The sequence below is a fragment of the Eriocheir sinensis genome, chromosome 56 (genome assembly GCF_024679095.1).
Source record: "Eriocheir sinensis breed Jianghai 21 chromosome 56, ASM2467909v1, whole genome shotgun sequence".
Classification (NCBI taxonomy): Eukaryota; Metazoa; Arthropoda; class Malacostraca; order Decapoda; family Varunidae; genus Eriocheir; species Eriocheir sinensis.
In genome coordinates, this window is record NC_066564.1 from 7537298 (window position 1) to 7555898 (window position 18601).

At 44.9% G+C, this 18601-nt stretch overlaps 2 protein-coding genes across 2 annotated transcripts; both read right to left on the reverse strand.

Moving 5' to 3' along the window:
- Positions 1-437: 437 nt before the first annotated feature.
- LOC126984231 (sucrase-isomaltase, intestinal-like) lies at positions 438-14133 on the reverse strand. Its single transcript, XM_050837786.1, has 19 exons — positions 13796-14133; positions 12717-12859; positions 12283-12387; positions 10304-10455; positions 9565-9736; positions 9008-9107; positions 8354-8478; positions 7829-7954; positions 7085-7216; positions 6437-6667; positions 5734-5924; positions 5454-5561; positions 5001-5137; positions 4006-4129; positions 3499-3628; positions 2846-3007; positions 2009-2157; positions 1309-1438; positions 438-906 (listed from the first exon to the last, which is right to left on the reverse strand). The coding sequence occupies exons 1-19, from the start codon at positions 13995-13997 to the stop codon at positions 688-690; spliced, it is 2838 nt and encodes a 945-aa protein (XP_050693743.1). The 5' UTR covers positions 13998-14133; the 3' UTR covers positions 438-687.
- Positions 14134-15105: 972 nt separating this feature from the next.
- Positions 15106-16922, reverse strand: LOC126984245 (arrestin homolog). The gene is made up of 3 exons (XM_050837820.1): positions 16820-16922; positions 15951-16306; positions 15106-15846 (listed from the first exon to the last, which is right to left on the reverse strand). Exons 1-3 carry the CDS (start codon positions 16860-16862, stop codon positions 15163-15165), a joined length of 1083 nt encoding a protein of 360 aa, XP_050693777.1. The 5' UTR covers positions 16863-16922; the 3' UTR covers positions 15106-15162.
- Positions 16923-18601: the final 1679 nt, after the last annotated feature.

The window sequence follows — 18601 nt, forward strand, 5'->3', positions numbered from 1 at the left end:
TTAAAAGACCAATTCTAAAACACTCGAACCCTGAATGACGAAGGCAACTATACAAAAATGGGCGTCACATGTTGAAAAATTGATGTAGACAAAAATCTGGAAATCGCAGAAAAATGACTTAGGCGATTATTTTATGAGGGTGACGATATTTACATTTAATTGATATGCCCACAGCTCATCCTTGAATTAAACTTCATATCAACCTCTACACAAAATCATGCAAGTTTCATTTAATCTTAACAGTATATACTTTTAATTAACAAAATCCATTTATTAGATATTCTCGAAGATGAGAGGAAAGATAAAAGCATGATTACCTCTTCTTCACGACTTCATTTCGAGTAGTATACAAAGTTAAGGCAAATAAACTTATGGCACAAGTTCAGAGTTTTATTATGTCGTGTGGGGATGACGAGGGTATAAAAATAAGCATTGGGGAGTCTTCGAGATCTTTATTTCCTCGCATGCAGTTTATTTTCAAGTTCGGAAACAGAAGCAGCTCAGATGTTTTCTCTTAGAGTTGCGTGTGTCGTGCAAAGGTATAAGAAACTGCTCCTCGTTCTCTTCTCTGTCCTCTGACGTACTGTAAGGGCGTCTTCCTCAAATCTGTGTGTGTGTGTGTGTGTGTGTGTGACAGCGTAAACTCGGGAGGCGCGCTTGCAAGTCACCCGAGACCTCGACTGGTGCCTAGGAGATCACGACGGTGAGTGGTTCGCTGAGTGGCGCGCTGAGGTTGAAGGTGAGGACCTCCACCGCTGCATCGAAGTTCCAGTCGGTGTCCGGGAGCGTGGCGTTGTTCACTGTGATGGCCGTCGGGTTCTCGGAGGCGCCGTAGATGCTGATAGTCTCGAAGTTGAGTCCCACGACAGATTCTTCGCCGTGCATGATTGACGTTGTGAGTGTGTTCTGGGAATCAAGCAGCGACATGTCATGAATCTATAGAAATCAAAACCAGGGAAGGAAAACAAGAATCCCGATCTAGGTTAACCCAAAAAAGCCTGACTATAGGGTCGAGGGAGTAGAAGAAATGAAATAAAAAACGAAAGTAAAGGAAAACGCTCTCATTCCAGTAGCCTTCTAAAGGGAATTAAAACCAGGGAAGGAAAACAAGAATCACGATGTAGGCGAAGAAAAAAAAATAATAATAAAAAAAAAATAAATAAATAAAATAAAATAAAATAAAGAAAAAGGAATAGAAAAAAAAGAACATTACCGAGTTTGAGGGAATATAAGTAAAGGAAAACGGACTCATTCCAAACCATCACAAGCAGGGGAAGCAAAACAAGACAAGACGCCTTTGCCACTTACGTCGAGGAATTCCATCACGCACATGTAGCTCGTCTCCATCACATTGCTGTCACCGCCGTCCCAGAAGAGCCGGCCGAAGGCATAACCCGTTTCATCCAGCGCCACCGTCATGCCATACGGATTCAGGATACTGTGGAGGAAGGGAGTCACGGGGTAAACGAGAAGAATAAGTGATGATGGGGTACTTTCTTTGCCCTAGTCTATGGGAGCGCGGGTGGATTTTTTTTATAGTGATACCCATTGAGGTTTATGGGACGCGGCGGTCACACTTACACCCATGCCGATAATAATTGACAGGGGTATAGATGAAGTACATTGAATAACGTGGAGTAGGCTATTGAAGTAGCTACCTATGGCATTGAATTGTAGTAATGTTTTCAGCCTGTATGTTTTCTGAAGGGGGCAACGTATATTGTTTCTTTGATTCTCTACTGTAGAAAAAAATATAGGTGCATGGAAAAAGATAAAAAGAAAGGAAGAAAGAAGTAAAAAACAACAATAAAGAAACTAAGCAAAGAATAGTTTAGGAAAAGGAAAAAAAGGAAGGAATCCAGCTAATGAGGAAATTAATCAAGAAAGAAAGAAAGAACATAACCAAGAAAGTGACGATAACAGAACGACAAGAGCAGGAATAAACGGGAGAAGGAGTAAGATGGTAAAAAAAAAAAAAAAAACACATCAAGACAAGTACAGCTCCTACCTATCCGTTGTGGTGATGGAGGGCTCTTGGAAGGGGAGGATCACGCCCCCACGCACGTACAATGGGATGACCTCAAGGGGAGCATCCACGGTGAGGGTAGTGGGGCCTGTGGCGGCTAGACTCCCCTCGATCAAATTGTACCAGACGCCCTGCAAGAAAGGTGAAAGAAAACCGATGTAAGAAAAAAATAATCCTCAGTTCGCGGTATTTAAGAGCAGACCACAGGCAAAATCTCACACGGATCATCATAAATCCACAAATAATGACGATTCTGGGAAACTTTACGAGGATGAAGATGTAGAAAGGTTATTATTAATTCACGAAGGTGGTGGCCCAGTACTCCAAGACCTGCTAACCTGTCTGTCTTTTTTGCCATCCAAGCATGCGTCCATCTTCCCTCCTGCAATATTTCTCCCGTGGATCGATCTCCTATTTCGTTTTCTGCTTGAGTTTCTACCTTCCCCTTCTTTCATTTTCCTATCTTTTCCATTCCTTTTCTCACCTTTTCTCTCTTCTTATTTCTCTTGGTTTCGTCCTGCAATTTTTCTTCCGTGGATCGATCTCCTATTTCGTTTCCTGTTTGATTTTCTACCTTCCCCTTCTTCCATTTTCCTATCTTTTCTTTCCTTTTCTCCCTTTTTCTCTCCTCTTTTATCTCTTTTGGTTACGTGTCCTGCAATTCTTCTTCCGTGGATTGATCTCTTTTTCCGTTTTCTTTTTGTTTCTCTACCTTTCCCTTCTCTCGTTTTCCTTAGTGGTCAGAGAGGAGGGTCAATTCCTGAAGGAGAGGTGTTTTGATGGTCCCTCTTTACCTGTCCTTGTCCATGTGTGACTTACCTGAGGGAAGTACACGTCCCTGCTCACGGCGCCTTGGGTGATGACTGGCGCCACCATCAACCCGTCGCCCCAAAGGAACTGGTCGTCCACGTCCCTTGCGGTGAGATCGTCGGGGAAGATGTAGAGTAGCGGCCTGACCACCGTCCCTCCGTGCATGCTGGCCTGAGTGAGCGAGTGGAAAAGTGCAATGAGAGACCGGAAGGCGAAAGAACGGACAGCCAAAATAGATAACTGGATGAAAAATGGCAACGCTGTCCACATGTATGAGTTTTGAGTGTCAAGTGACTTCTACGAGCAGGAGAGACGAGAGGAAGTAGAAGTAGAGACCGGAAGGCGAAAGAACGGACAGCCAAAATAGATACCAGAATGAAAAATGGCAACGCTGTCCACATGTATGACTTTTGAGTGTCAAGTGACTTCTACGAGACCAGGAGAGACGAGAGGAAGTAGAAGTAGAGGTAGGACGGACTTCTATGAGATAAGGAGAGAAGGGAGGAGGAGTACCTACCCGGTGGAGGTAGAAGTAGAGTTAGGACTCACTTCTACGAGATAAGGAGAGGAGGGAAGAGGAGTACCTACCCGGTGGAGGTAGAAGTAGAGGTAGGACTCACTTCTACGAGATAAGGAGAGGAGGGAGGAGAAGGAGTACCTACCCGGTGGAGGTAGAAGTAGAGGTAGGGCAGGTATTTGTATCGCACGTTCAGGATGTAGCGGGAGATCTCCGCCACCTCGGGCCACACGGTTGGGTCCTGGTCGGCAGCATCGTGGGCGTTGTGGTTACGACTGTCAGGAGAGAGGAAACTCAGGCTTCGTATACTCTGGCGCTACAAAGGCTACAATGGTGATTAGTCGGGTTCTAATGAGTGTTTTGACTTTACGTTCATGGTGCAGAAGCCCTCTTTAACTATCAATATAAAGCATCAAGCGTTCCCCCCCTCTCAAAGTCTTTCGTTCCGTTCCCAGCTTTGTCTTTTGTTTCCTCTTCCGTTCCCGCAGCCTAGGATTCAGTGTACGTTCCCCCAAATATCTCTCGTTTCGTTCGCAGCTTTGCCTTTCCCTTTCGTTGCTGCCGCCTAACATTATACGTTCCAAAAGATGCCCTTCGTTTCGTCCCCAGGTTCGTCTTTGGTGTTCCCTCCGTTCTGTCGCCACCGCCTCACCTGAAGGGGTAGAAGGCGCCGAGCTGCATCCACCTGGCGCACATCTCCATGTCGGGCTCCCCCGAGAACCCGCAAATGTCGGCGCCGACCATCGGCATGCCGAACATGTTGAAGTCGAACAGTCCTGTGGAAGAACAACACTTGCACTGAAGGACATAGAAAGTGGGTATGCACATCCTCCTCCTCCTTCTCCTCCTCCTACTCAAACTCATGCTCATACTAATACTCTTACTAATCCTAATCCTAATAATCAGCCATTTGTAGTTCTGTGCTGTCCAAAGGTTTTCTCAACGCTTTCAGTTTCAGTCTGTCTAGTGCACTCCATGATTACACACACACACACACACACACACACACACACACACAGAAAGAAAGAGAGAGAGAGAGAGAGAGAGAGAGAGAGAGAGAGAGAGAGAGAGAGAGAGAGAGACGGGTAGGGAGGGGGCCCAGCAAGAAGCCTTATTACGTCACAATGATCTCTTCACGTCCTTCCCACATACACGATATAACATGATGCAGCGAAGTGGGACGGAAAAAACATTGAAACTTAAAGTATAGAAATGATAACAAAAAGATACACAACGAAAAACAAAACTCTTTACTGCATGATATAAAAACAAAACAAGGAAGGGAGAGAAAGTAGAAGAGGCAAAGTGAAATATAAGACAAAGCAGAGGAAAGGATAAGAAAAAAATGGTGCAAGAAAAGGAGGAAGCAGATGAAGAACAAGAACAAAAACAGGAACAAAAAGAACAATAACGAGAAGAAACGGAAGAAAGAGGAGTTACCATGAGTCGGGCACGTTGGTTACTGGGTGGACGGAGCAAGATAACACGCTACACAATTTTCTTTTTTATAGCTAAGGAGACAGTTCAAGGGCGTAAAGAAAAATATAAAGAAAGCCCGCTACTTACTGCTCCTGAATAGAGGTCAAAGGAGTGTCCAATAAGAGAGGTCAATTTCGGAATAAGAGAGGTCAATTTCAGAACACATACCCACAATGGACATCTTCATATGCTCCCACTCGGCTGCGTTGTCTCCCAGCCAGTGGACGGCGTACTGGCCTGAGCCGACGAAGGTGGAGCGGGACAGGACGAGAGGACGTCTGCCAGGGAAGAGCTCCACCAAACTCCTGCAACAGTTAAGGGACCAAAGGCGTAAAGCTATCAAGAACGGAGAAGAGGGTATTAAGGTTTTCCAGAGATCCAGGACTTTCAGGAATGGAGAGAAGGGGATTGATAAGGTTTTCCAGAGATCCAGCACTTTCAGGAATGGAGAAAGGGATTAAAATGTTCTCCCAAAGATATTGTGGTTTCAAGAACGAAGAAAAGGCGATTCATTCAATAGTTCTCTCTACGATACAGTCCTTCAAAAACCGAGAAAATGATTGAAAAATATTCTCTCTCTCTCTCTCTCTCTCTGTCTGTCTGTCTACCTGTCCCTCTCACCTGTACGTGGGCACCGTCTCGGACCAGCCGTAGAGGGAGTGCACGTTGTAGTGGAGCCAAGTGTTGTTGCCGTCTGTGTGGCTGGCGGTCATGCAGAGAGTGTGGTCCCTGGGGAAAATGGGGAGGGAGGGGAGTGTTAGGTTGTCGGTAGTGATGGTGCTTTTATTGTTATTTTTATTTGTTGTTGTTTGCTGTTGTTGTTGTTGTTATCTTAATCATTCATATGTTTATTCTTCTCATGCCAACTCCGGGTATTTGGGCACGTGGCAGCCGCACTCACGTTATTCTTTTGTTCTGGTTCACGCCCGAGAGGACCGTCCTGGTGGGGTAGACCGGGTCGTTGTACTGGTCGTCGCCACACTTGAGGCTCCACGGCGGCAGATCAGCAGGCCAGTTCCACGGCTTCTCCAGGTCGGTGCCGAAGTTGGCGGGTTCGTTCATGTCGATCCAGAGAGCGTCGAACTCGATCGTCTGTGTGGGAAGGGGGGGGGAGGTGTAGGTGTCGGGCCTGAGTCTCTCGGATGCTTGGGCCCTATAGAGCTGTTACTGTTTTTGTCCTTGTTGTTGTTTATTTATTTATTTATTTATTGGTTCATTTATTTTGTTAGTTTTGTTTTGTTTTTGTTGTCGTTACTGTTGGTGCTGTGCTATTATTTTTGTGGGTCTTATTATTATTATTATTATTATTATTATTATTATTATTATTATTATTATTATTATTATTATTATTATTATTATTATTATTATTATTATTATCATTGTTATAATTATGATCATTATTACTCTTACTAGCAGTAGTAGTATAATCCTTATTATTACCATTATTTAACTGAAATGAAATCAAGCGGTGGAGCTTTAAGAGAAGGATTTCTGCGGTAACAAACGTGTGCAGATTTACATGGCTTTAAAAGTTCGATATTTTGCAAGAAAGAAGACTTAAACACGGAGGCCTCAGCTGTGGAAGGCCTTTCTTCATGACTCACTTCATGGAACAGCTTGATCTCGTCGACCCACCAGTCCTGAGTCTCGGGCTTGAAGAAGTCGGGGAAGATGGTCTTTGTGTCGGGCCAGACGTAGCCGATCATGTAGTCGTTGCAACCTGGCTCCTGGTCGGCCGGCACCAGGCTGGGGTCAGACCACTTGACGAAGACGTCCGCGTCCCTGCCTCGGCTCGCGGGTTCGTAGTTGTCGAAGTCGATGACTAATGCCGGGTCCTGTTTGTGGCGGAGTCGGTTAGGTCATTTTTCGAGTAAAAAACTGTTATAAGGTATTTCATGCTGTTTTCATTACTTACGAACGTTATATATTTATTTGAGGGGGTGAGGGAAAGAAGAAACCGTAAAAAAAAAAAGAAAATCATCCCCATCTTCATAATAAGGTTGGAGACAGACAAGTGAGTAGTTATCGAGATAAGCAGACATGGCGGCTGATCGCCACTCATCTTTGGGGGGAGATGAAAAAGTATCTTACAAATACCGCCATGCTCTAATTTTCAAGGGACTCGAGATGGACGAAAAGGCTGACGATAAAAGAAAATAAACAGACTAAGAGGATGCATGTTCTGCATTTGTAAAACACATTGCACCACAACTACTATTCAACATTCGACAGAAAAACGCTAAAATACTTACCACGATGAGGGTGACCTTGATGTTGTCGTTGTGAAGCTCCTCCATCAGCTCCGGAAGGTCACCCCATTTTACGGGGTCGTAGGTGAAGTCCCTCTGGCGCTCCATGTAGTCGCTGTCTATCACCTGCACATCCTGGACGCACACACACGCACATGAAGGTCACAAAACTAATAGAGGATACGTACATATGACCTTTCACACAAGAATACACAGAGACAAGGGTTTAAGGGTCGTATTTTAAAACATTTCGTCGCCCAAGTTCACATATTTGACATGGCTTTTGTAGGAGCTATAGGCCTTTCCAGGGGTAGTTTTATGACCCTGGTGGTAGTTTAACCCTTCCTCTGTGCCATGAACCTTAAAAAACACTCATGAAGACCCGATTGATCCCCTCTTTGACCTTTAGAAATAGTTGATGTGAGAAGCGATGGTGTCTTAAAATACAGCCCTAAGATTGCGAGGAGGTGACATTCGAAGGACACAGAGATAACTTTCACCGGTGGCTACCTTAGAGAAGAGAGGGAGAGGGAAAACGCACCTGTACTTAGTTGAGAAAGGTGGGGGTGAGAAAGGGAGAGGAAAGTGTCACCTGTGTATACCTGGGGAATGTGGGAGGGAAAAAATGAGAGGGAAATTTTATATGTGTCTTCTTTGGGGAATGTAGGAGGGTGAAAGGGAGCAAAATTTCACTTGTCTTCTTTGGGAAATGTAGGAAGGAGAGAGAGAAATTTCACCTGTGCTTACCTGGGGAATGTTCATGGCCTTCATTCTCTCCCTGACGGCCCTCACTTGGTCGGAGGAGTTGTAGCCCCATCGGGAGAGGTGGAAGCCGAGGGCCCAGTAAGGCGGGAAGGCAGGGTAGCCGATCATCTGCAACATCGAAGTAGAAGATCGACTGTCTTGAAGGGAGGTAAAGTTTGGGGCATATGCTATTGCTGCGCGTGGCCTCTGTGCTCATCTCCGACGCATTGGCACTTAAGTCTGTGGTGTCTTGGAGTGCACGACCAAAAGTGAGAGATATTGGATGGCTGAGGGATATGAGGAAGATGAATAATGGAGAACAGGATTAAGATTTGTAGGAAAGGGGTAAGGAATATGATAGCGGGTTGCCCAGATACTCTCCTTCTGAAGACTTGAGGGATAAGAGTAAGATGAATATTGAAGCACAGGATTAAGATTTGTAGGAGAGGGGTAAGGAATATGATAGCGGGTTGCCTTGATACTCTCCTGAAGGCTTCCTCCGATGTAAACAGAAACAAATAGACTCACGCTGACATACTGCGCGGTGGTGTCCTCGGGGGTGGGTCCCAGGAAGAAGTGGAAGTCCAGAATGCCTCCGATGCTGCGAAGGGTGAGGGTGGGGGTCCCGTCGTCCAGGAGGAAGGTGGAGTACTCTGCAGGGGAGGAGGCGGAGTGAGAGAGGAGGGAAGGGGGTAAAGGAAAAGGGAAGGAAGGAGGGATTTATATAGGTTGATTATTCTGCAGACGGAAGAAACAGTAATGGAGAAGGGAAGGGAGTCAGGAAGGAATATTTAGACGGATTATTCAGCAGGTGGAGGAAAGAGTGTGTGTGTGTGGGGGGGGTGGGGTGGGGGTGCAAGGGCGTGAATGAAGAGGGAATTAGGTAGTGAGGAAGGAGGGATGAGGAAGGAAGTGATGAAGATAGGCAGGAGGTGAGAGAGAGGGGAACGGAGTCAGTGTGGAACGGAGGGGAAGGGCAAATAACGATAGTGATTTAGAGACAGATAGATAGAGAGAGAGAGACACAGGGATGGAGAGACGTGGAGTTTGATCACTAATAAAAGCTTTCTCCTTTACCCATAGAGTTGGATTTGTGAGAGAGAACAGATTATGAAGAGAGATAGAGATAGATGGATAACAAGAGCAAAATAATAAAAGAAGAAAAATAGCTCCTTCCCTCACCCATAGCGTTGGAGTTATAGAGGAGGACGGAGTGGGAGTTCCCTTCATCGTCCTCCATCACCATATAGTAAGGGTGATGACCATACTCGTTCGTCGGCTCCTGGGATGAATAGATAGAGAAATAGATAGATAGGTATTTAGTAAGCATCAGAAAGATATCAAAATTAAAAATATAACATTGCTCTCGTCCATATAGTCTTTCCATACTAATGTTTTTACACCGTTACGACCGCCAGCTCCTATTCCTCCTCCTCCTCCTCATCGTCATCATCGTTTCCGTCTCCTTAACTCCCCCTTTCATCAACCAATCTTCCTCTTCCCCCTCTGCATTTCATTTCTTCATTATATTCTCTTTCAGCTCGTCCTCCTCCTCCTCCTCCTCTTCCTCTTTCTATCCCTTAATCTCCATTCTCCAGTACCTCTTTCATCACTCTTTTATCCCCCTATATTTAACTTTTATTTTTCTTCCTATTTAATCTCCATAGTTCCCCCTTTAACTCTGCTATACGTTTTCTTTGCCTTTCATTCCTGCTCTTCCCTTTCTCCTTTTCACTCACCGTGGTCACAGCCTGGTCCCGGGCCCATATGGCGTAGGTACTGCGGGGTTCGAACGTGTGCCTGAAGTTTATATGAGTGCTCTCGCCGAAGCCATACAGGTAGGAAGAGGCCAACCAGGTGTGAATTTGAATGAACTGGTCCTCGAAGGTAAGTGGCCCAGCTGAGTGGAACCTATGTGGATTAAGTGGTAGGTAAGTGGAGTGTGTGGGTAGGTAAGTGGAGTGTGTGGGTAGGTAAGTAGAGTGTGTGGGGTGTGTAAGTGGAGTGTATGAGTGGGTAAGTGGAGTTTTTGGGTGAGTAAGAGCAATAAGCTAGGTAAGTGAAGTATATGGGTGGGTCAGTAGGAAAGTAAGTGTGTGATTAGGTAAGTGGAGATTGTGGATAAGGTGGATGATGTGGAGGATAAAGATGAATTAAAAACAAAAACAAAAATACAAGACTAATATATGTTTTTAGTGATGAATTAAAAAGCAATCCAGAACAGCGTCAATTATCCTCACAACCACTACCACTACTACTACTACTACTACGGGCCTCCATCCATTAGAGTTGCGTTGTGAGCGGTATCTTTTCTCATATCCTTTCTCAAAGCAATTCAATGGCCCCACCCCACCAATGACTGTGGCCGACAACCATCTTTATTTAGTATTACAAACCTTACTAAACATATTTACTACTACTACTACTACTACTACTACTACTACTACTACTACTACTACCAGCAGCAGCGCCACCTACACCGAGTTCCCGTTGGAGGCCCTGGTCACGTTGAAGTGGAAGGGGTCACCGTTGGCAGCCACGCCCACCAAGAAGCCCGTGTCGTTGGTGGCAGTCTCGGGGAGAGAAAGTGGCACCGGCACCTCGTAGCGGGCCTCGGTGGCACTGTAGATCTGCAGAGAGAGAGAGAGAGAGAGAGAGAGAGAGAGAGAGAGAGAGAGAGAGAGAGAGAGAGAGAATGGATATAACTATAACTTCCTACTCCATTCTGACGCCAAAATGACTTTTTAAACACTATTGTCCATTCTAAATAAAAATAAACATGTACATAAACATATATATTTCTTCATATATTATTTTTTCTTTATTTATTATTGCTGAGAGCAGATTTTCTTTCTGTAAAAAAGTGAGTTCATCAGTCAAGTGATCATGGTAGGTACTGGTCGGGGCTTGCAGACGGTAATGTAATTGATTCACTGAGTAACGGGTCTAATTGTGTAAAAGGAATAAAAAATGTAATTTAACATCATAACCTCGCATACTTTAACAGATATTCATGAAATAATTTTGATTTGTAAAGGTGCGCCACCCCAGCGCCACCTGGCGGGCCGCGGGCATTCAATTTGGATTCAAACTCAATTGTGCGCGGGGCGGAGTGGTGTCTGGGTGTGAGCGGGTGTGGCTCACAAATATATTCCGTGCAAGTTCCTGGGACTCGGTGCAGGTAATTATTTCCATTACTGTTGACTATGAACACATGGGGAGGGAAAACAAAGAACACTGGACCTAAATAACGCTTTTGGAATATGTAACAGGTTGTCGGTAGTTAAGGTCAGACTTCAAACTATCAATAGGCTAAAAAATAAATAAATAAATAAATAAATAAATAAATAAATAAATAGACAGTTGGATATGACGGTTTCTGTTGCCATTTTAAACCATTCATAAAGTAAGTTGAACATGACGGTTACTGTTGCCATTTTAAACCATTCATAAAATAGGTTGAACATGACGGTTACTGTTGTCATTTTAAACCATTCATAAAATAGGTTGAACATGACGGTTACTGTTGCCATTTTAAACCATTCATAAAATAGGTTGAACATGACGGTTACTGTTGCCATTTTAAACCATTCATAAAATAGGTTGAACATGACGGTTACTGTTGTCATTTTAAACCATTCATAAAGTAAGTTGAATATGACGGTTACTGTTGCCATTTTAAACCATTCATAAAATAAGTTGAACATGACGGTTACTGTTGCCATTTTAAACCATTCATAAAATAAGTTGAATATGACGGTTACTGTTGTCATTTTAAACCATTCATAAAATAAGTTGAACATGACGGTTACTGTTATTAAATGAATCACAAATAACTAGGATATCCATGTGATGAGGTAAGGGAATGGTGCAACGAGCGGGCAGTCATTAGGCTGTTAGCTCACTTGACACCAGAGGGATTATTGACGAGAGGGCAGCCTACTAATTTTTATCAGCAGTTAAGTAACATCAGTAACCGTCATATTCATCCATACCAAAAAGTTTTCCATCATTGCTAGCCTAATAGCTGCCCGCATATTGCATCCTCAGCTTAGTTAATTATATGAATAGCTTAGTGTTTGGGATTTCATTTAATAGCAGTTAAGTAAAAGTTTTCCCCGTCATATTCATCCATACAAAACAAGTTCCATCATTGCTTGCCTTATATATAGCCACACATATTGCATCCTCAGCTTAGTTAATTATATGAATAGCTTAGTGTTTGGGATTTCTTTTAATAGCAGTTAAGTAACATCAGTAACCGTCATATTCATCCATACCAAAAAGTTTTCCAGCATTGCTAGCCTAATAGCTGCCCGCATATTGCATCTTCAGCTTAATTAATTATATGAATAGCTTAGTGTTTGGGATTTCATTTAATAGCAGTTCAGTGACAGCAGTAACCGTCATATTCATCCATACCAAAAAGAGAGAGAGAGAGAGAGAGAGAGTCGCACCTTGATCTGCAGGTGATAGTCCTCGTGATAGATGACCTCGAAGATCAGGTCGTTCAGGTCTTGGCCGAACATGGTCACAGTGGGATCACTCTTCCGAAGGGCGACCTGCAGGGGGGCGAGGGAGTCAGGGAGGGTGGACAGAGGGGGGGGGGGGGGGAGCCCGTGGCGACTACTATCATTACTACTTGCTATTAACGGCCTCTTGCAGACTCCTTACGTATTTATACTACTACTACTACTACTACTACTACCAGCACCACCACTACTTCTACTACATCTACTACTACTATTACTACTACTACTACTACTACTATCCCTTCATATTTTACTGCATGAAGCCCATAGTCAACGAGTACGAAAAATCAGTGTATCAGTATTGTATTTTCAAACATAAGGGAGTAACTTTGCAGTCAAATAAGGTGTTAGAGCCTTACCGTGAATCCTCTCCCTGTATCCTGAGGCTCGCCGTCCACCACATAGCCACCAACCGCGTTATCAACCGAGTGGCAGCGCCCGTCAGTCCACTCGCAGGCCGTGTATTTGTTGCATTCTGCCTCCGACAGCACGGCCTGTCCCTCTGTAGGCCAACAAACGTGCCTTACTCCTTACTCTTCTTGCCTCACATCCACTTAATCAATGGGGGTAATGAGCGCGATTACACATGCTCACTAACCTAATAGAATAGCTTCTCCATTGCTGAGGACACAATTATGCGTTACATAGTGAATGTGTTAAGGGACAGTCGAGCTTGCTAACTGCACAGCTTCCCCCGTAGGCAGAGGTGCCTCACAAATTCTTAGTCCATTGTAATGCCTGCAAGATGACTTACTTGGCTGAGTAAGTACCATAGCAGTCTTGTAAGACGTTTAGATTTTCACTGATTTAGGGAAAGTCCCTCGGGGTGATGAGCAGATGGGCATGATAGAGTGACTCATTACTTTCCATTTCCTTTACCCACAATTACCATTCGTCCCTCTCCCTCCTGCATCCCTACCACCACCACCACTACCACCTGTCAGCGCTCCCATAGCGGTGCGCGCAAGTTCGTGGCCAAGGTTCGTTTATCTTCATTGCGGCTTTGTTAGGTCCTGCTTGCTTTTTGTTCCTCCATGATTTTTTTTTGTTTGAGCTGCGAGTTTGTGTCCCGGGTCGGAAGGCCTTGGGTTTCACCCTTGACTTACTCACCTTTGGCTGTGCTAGATCGCCACCCCAGGGGGTGGGACACAACCCCCGAGAGATACTACTACTACCTTGCGTTGTGTGATTCATCACAAACTGTTCACTGAAGAAATATCTCAAACTCCACATCCTGCAGCTAGAGACGGTGAAGTAGGGATTTTTGATGTGAACGGTTATCCCGTGAATTATTCTTCTATAAGAAATTTGTCAATCATTCTCCTTCCCCTCCCCCACTCCTCTCTCTCTCTCTCTCTCTCTCTCTCTCTCTCTCTCTCTCTCTCTCTCTCTCTCTCTCTCTCTCTCTCTCTCTTTTTGGCAGCCATACACCACATACCTGGAAAGGGACACTCTATGGCCAGCAGATTGAGCTGGGCGCTGGCGAGGGTGCAGGCCCCCAGCAGCAGCAGCAGCAGCACTGTCCGAGCTGTCTGCCTCTCGTGCATCGCGGCACCTCTCACCTGACAGTGTCCCGAGAAGGTGACACAACGCCTTATATGCCTGCAACTTTTTTTTTTTTTTTTTTTTTTGTCCATCATCCGATTGTGGCTAATAGGCCAGTGCCTGCGAGCCAGCCGTTGGACGATAGGGGTGGATATCTGAAGAGGCAACGGCTGGGGGCGAACACACGGTTGATAGAAGAGGGTACAGCCATCAACGGAGGCGGGGCATGGCGGTGTGCCTGAGTGAGGGTGTGTGTCAGTGCGTGCGTCACGTAGAAAATGTGGGAAGGACATAACAGGGTGGATGTATTCACATGTTTCTCCGTGTGAATATTCTCACCTGTGAGAAGGTGCCGGGTAGCTCGGTGGGCACGGTGATAGGTTTTCGACCGATGGTTTCATGTTGAGAGACGCCTAGCTCGGTGAGATTCTGGAATGACCTTTTAATGTCTTTGTAAGGCTTCTTTCACACACACACACACACACACACACACACACACACACACACCTCATAGAGACAACTTAGTAAGTTTTGCATATAGAATGTTGGACACGCTTTAGCCTATGCACAAGTCATGTAACGAACAAACGTAGGAAATGTTTGTCATGCTGATGGTGGTGACGGTGGTGGAGTATTTGCTTGGGGAGAGATATCCTGGCTGAAAAAAATGTGGTGGGGTGACGGTGGTGACTGGAGTGGGTGGTGAGGCTTGTCAGGTGTTCGTTCCTACGATAGTGCAGTAGACCTTCATGATGATCTCTCTCTCTCTCTCTCTCTCTCTCTCTCTCTCTCTCTCTCTCTCTCTCTCTCTCTCTCTCTCTCTCTCTCTCTCTCTCTCTCTCTCTCTCTATATATATATATATATATATATATATATATATGTATATTTGGAACCCATAGAACTTTTAACCCGATGACTACCATGGTAAATATTTAGAGGTTCAGAAAAACAACAACTTGTTTTAGTCGTTTTTTTTAATAAAAATGACAGTGCATATGAAAACATTCAAGCAATTTCTTACCACAAAAATATAATACTTTCTTAAAAACTGCTTCCAGAGAGTTTTTTTTCTTGCAGTATATGCAACCCCAAGTGCTTACTCCTCAGAGCAATGGTTTCCGCGGTGACCACTGACCATGTCCTCCAGTGTGAAGCTGCCCCAAGCTGCGTCTTCTGGACGAAAGGTTCAGGGCGTGTCAGTTGAAAGGGAAGATCTGCGTTCTAGTGTAGTGTAGTGTAAAAGTTCAGGGTGGATCAGTTTAAAGGGAAGATCTGCGTCCTGTTGCAGTGTACTCTGAAGGTTCAGGGTGTATCAATTTAAAAGGAAGATCTGCGTTCAACTCTCCGCCGATGGCACCGCAAGCTAATTTCATGTGGAAAGAGTAGGACACGATGATGCCCAAGGCGTCGTTGGGATTTTTTCCAGCCGCCACCACAGTAGAGGATGCCAGGCTGGCTTCCTGATCCTTGACCTGGCCTTCGAGGGCGATTCCAAGGCTCTTGTTAAAAGATGCTAGAGGGGTGAGATAGTATGTCTTGGTGAGGTTGGCCCCAGGGGTGATGGGACAACCTTCACGACACTCGAGAGAGGACACCACACGGCTGAATTGGGTGTTAGTCATGGTGACCTCCACGTGCTGGATAATCTGAACTTTAATGTTCTTCACTGTCTTCTTGGATTCGTTGCTGACCGTCACGGTAGCCTCCACCGGCTGCCCATGGGAATACACCTCGTGGCTGAGACAAATATTTAGCGTCAGTCTACCAGGAGACAGCGTGAAGCCCCTGCTAACTGTAGTCTCTGGCTGCCGGGAGTTGTGCATTCCTGGACCAGCCACGATCTTGCGCACAGTAAAGGCGACGGAGCTGCGTCTCCTGTATCTGTCTTCTCTTTGGTCGGATAGACTGAGTAGCAGTTCATAACTTACGCCTAGAGGTTGTGCCTGGAGGTGACAGAAAATCGAAGATTAGGATCAGCTTTATTTCTTGTGCACCAGTACTATAGAAGCCATCTATAAAGCTACACACAGAAATGAAGGTTACTCACTTCCGTATCGTCCCCGCTGTCAATGGTGACGGAGGAAGGGGCGTCCTTGGGCAGAGAGACGCTGAAAGCATAGGCATTGCCACCCAACGTCTTAATGAGTCGTTCTTGAAGATCGGTGAGATGTTCCTGACCATTACTGGGAACAATCTGGGTGTTGACAAGCTCGTATTCTTTGCTGAAGTGCAGGCCCATCACCTCATCCTCCTCCCGGCCGTAGCGGTAGGTGACCACCACGCGGGCGAACACCCGCCTGCCCCGGAGGTAGTCATTGTCGACCACCACCACACCGTCCACGGGGGAGGTGTGGCTGATGTGGTTCACGAAGTCCCGCCGCGTGAGGTATGCAGTGACCTTACCTGCGAAAAGATATCCACGTCTAAATGCGGGTATAAACACACACACACACACACACACACACACATACATACTGTGATGTGTTTATTTGTGTATGCGTGCGCGTGCGTGCGTGCATGCTTGCATGAATGCATACATGCACACACTTATACGCACATATGCATGCATGCATGCATGCATGCGTATGTTTGTATTGTGTGTGTGTGTGTGTGTGTGTGTGTGTGTGTGGATTCATGTATGCATGCACGCATGCATGCTCACACACACACACCAATACGGACACATGCATGTGTGTGTGTGTGTGTGTGTGTGTGTGTGTGTGTGTGTGCTCGCGCGCGCGCGTGCGTGCGTGCATTCATGCATGAATACACGCTCACACACACCAATACTCTCACATACATGCATGCATGTGTGTGTGTGTGTGTGTGTGTGTGTGTGTGTGTGTGTGTGTGTGCCAGCATTTGGATATTACAAATTCGTTTTCTTTTGTTGGTAATTATCGTCCGGCGTCTTACCATTTGGTGAAGTTTTTTTGTAGACTCTGATGGCTGCCACCATGGGAGGGGGCGGCGAGGAGCGGCGGGAGAGCGTTGTGAGGAGTGTGTCGTGGGATGGTATGAAGGGACGCGCAGCCTGAAGCCCCAAATATATATGAGCTGATGATCTTGTTAAGACGCACCGCGTCATCACTCCTTAACTCTATTTTAAGGCAATAATTCTAAACACTCCACAGTCTAACTAAATAGATCCCCTCTCTATGGCCTTTCACTGTACTCGTTCCTCTCTGGTTAAAGGTACTCCTTTATTAATAACCTTGCTTAGTAAACTTTTCTGTGCCTAATGATGCATGTGTTTTCTTGTTGCCATGTTTTCCTAACGGGATAATCAACCTCAGCGAGCGATGGAATGCGGCCACGTGCCATTTAGGTGTCACTCAGGAAACTCTTTAAGTGGATTTGCTTGAGAGAGAGAGAGAGAGAGAGAGAGAGAGAGAGAGAGAGAGAGAGAGAGAGAGAGAGAGAGAGAGAGAGAGAGAGAGAGAGACACACACACACACACACACACACACACACACACACACACACACACACACACACACACACACACACACACACCCCTCCATGAATTTTTACTTGTATGGGGGGGTGGGGGGTTGGTGGTAATTAAGTGTACATATTGGTTTCACCAAACGGGATTTAATGAAAGGAAACATTGAAGATTGTCAAAACAGACTGTTAAGACCAGATTTAAGGGCAAAACGTTACTGTGAAGTGTTACAAGGGGCAGATCATTTGTTCGTCAGGTCACAAACAATGTTTGAAAGCTGAGCCGAAATATAATAATTGATGTGCTCCCAAAGATGCTACTCAGACACGCAAATGGTGATCCATGTTAGTGTAAAAGGTCCAGACTTTTCACGGTTGACTTCGAAAACTGCACTCTATGGTTCACCTTATCGAGTTTCTTAGCAAAGTCGAGGTAAATCACATCCACTCCAACGCCTTTTCCCAGAGCTTTGGTATTCAGATTGGTAGTCTTCCGGCAGTGCTCTAACAGCTGAGACACATAGGACAGCCCCTCTCAAAATTCATGCTGATCTCTGTTAAATATGGAATATTTGTCCAAATATGTAACCAGCTTGTTGATAATTTTCTTTTCAAATATCTTTATTACATGAAATGTCAATGTGATTGGTGTGATGAGCCCAATTTCAGTGCGGGAGTCACCTGTCCATCAGTCAGTGATCTCCAAAAGGGTACCTAAGTGCTTGAATACAGTTCTTCGGTAGGACGGCCGCAATTCCATTAGGACCTGCTGCCGTGCTAAACGTCACCTCCCAAACCGCCTGGCCGATGATGTTCTTGGTTAAAGGTCACACTCGATAGTTCAGTTTGCACCTCATTCACAGTTCCATCATTCAGATGTGTATTGCATTATTATTATTATTATTATTATTATTATTATTATTATTATTGTACATCAATAGCGACCAGCCGCAGCTCGATCTCTGAGCCTCTTCCTACCCCTTGTCCAGTACCCGTCCGATACGCGTACTAAACAAGTCAGCGAGGCGAAACCCGCAGAGCATGAATAAACTGTAGTGTAGATACTTGCAAAATCTAATTAGTCTTTGGATACTTGTTCTGGGGGAGTGTATCACGTTTCTTTTTTCATTTTTTGTTTTAAAACATGTTAACGCGAAATAGTAGATAACATTCATTTATGCATTTTAATAATAATAATAATAATAATAATAATAATAATAATAATAATAATAATAATAATAATAATAATAA

What these genes read in the sequence shown, in the direction of transcription:
- LOC126984231 (XM_050837786.1), bottom strand. Translation starts at nt 13,997, where the DNA reads ATGATGGACAAAAAAAAAAAAAAAAAAAAAAGTTGCAGGCATATAAGG. An exon ending in GGGACGTGTACTTCCCTCAG is followed by an intron (nt 2,158 to 2,845) that starts GTAAGTCACACA and finishes CCTTTCTTGCAG; the next exon opens with GGCGTCTGGTACAATTTGAT. An exon ending in GCGTGATGGAATTCCTCGAC is followed by an intron (nt 907 to 1,308) that starts GTAAGTGGCAAA and finishes CTTGATTCCCAG; the next exon opens with AACACACTCACAACGTCAAT.
- LOC126984245 (XM_050837820.1), bottom strand. Translation starts at nt 16,862, where the DNA reads ATGGTGGCAGCCATCAGAGTCTACAAAAAAACTTCACCAAATG. An exon ending in CAAAAAAACTTCACCAAATG is followed by an intron (nt 16,307 to 16,819) that starts GTAAGACGCCGG and finishes ATCTTTTCGCAG; the next exon opens with GTAAGGTCACTGCATACCTC. An exon ending in ACAGCGGGGACGATACGGAA is followed by an intron (nt 15,847 to 15,950) that starts GTGAGTAACCTT and finishes TGTCACCTCCAG; the next exon opens with GCACAACCTCTAGGCGTAAG.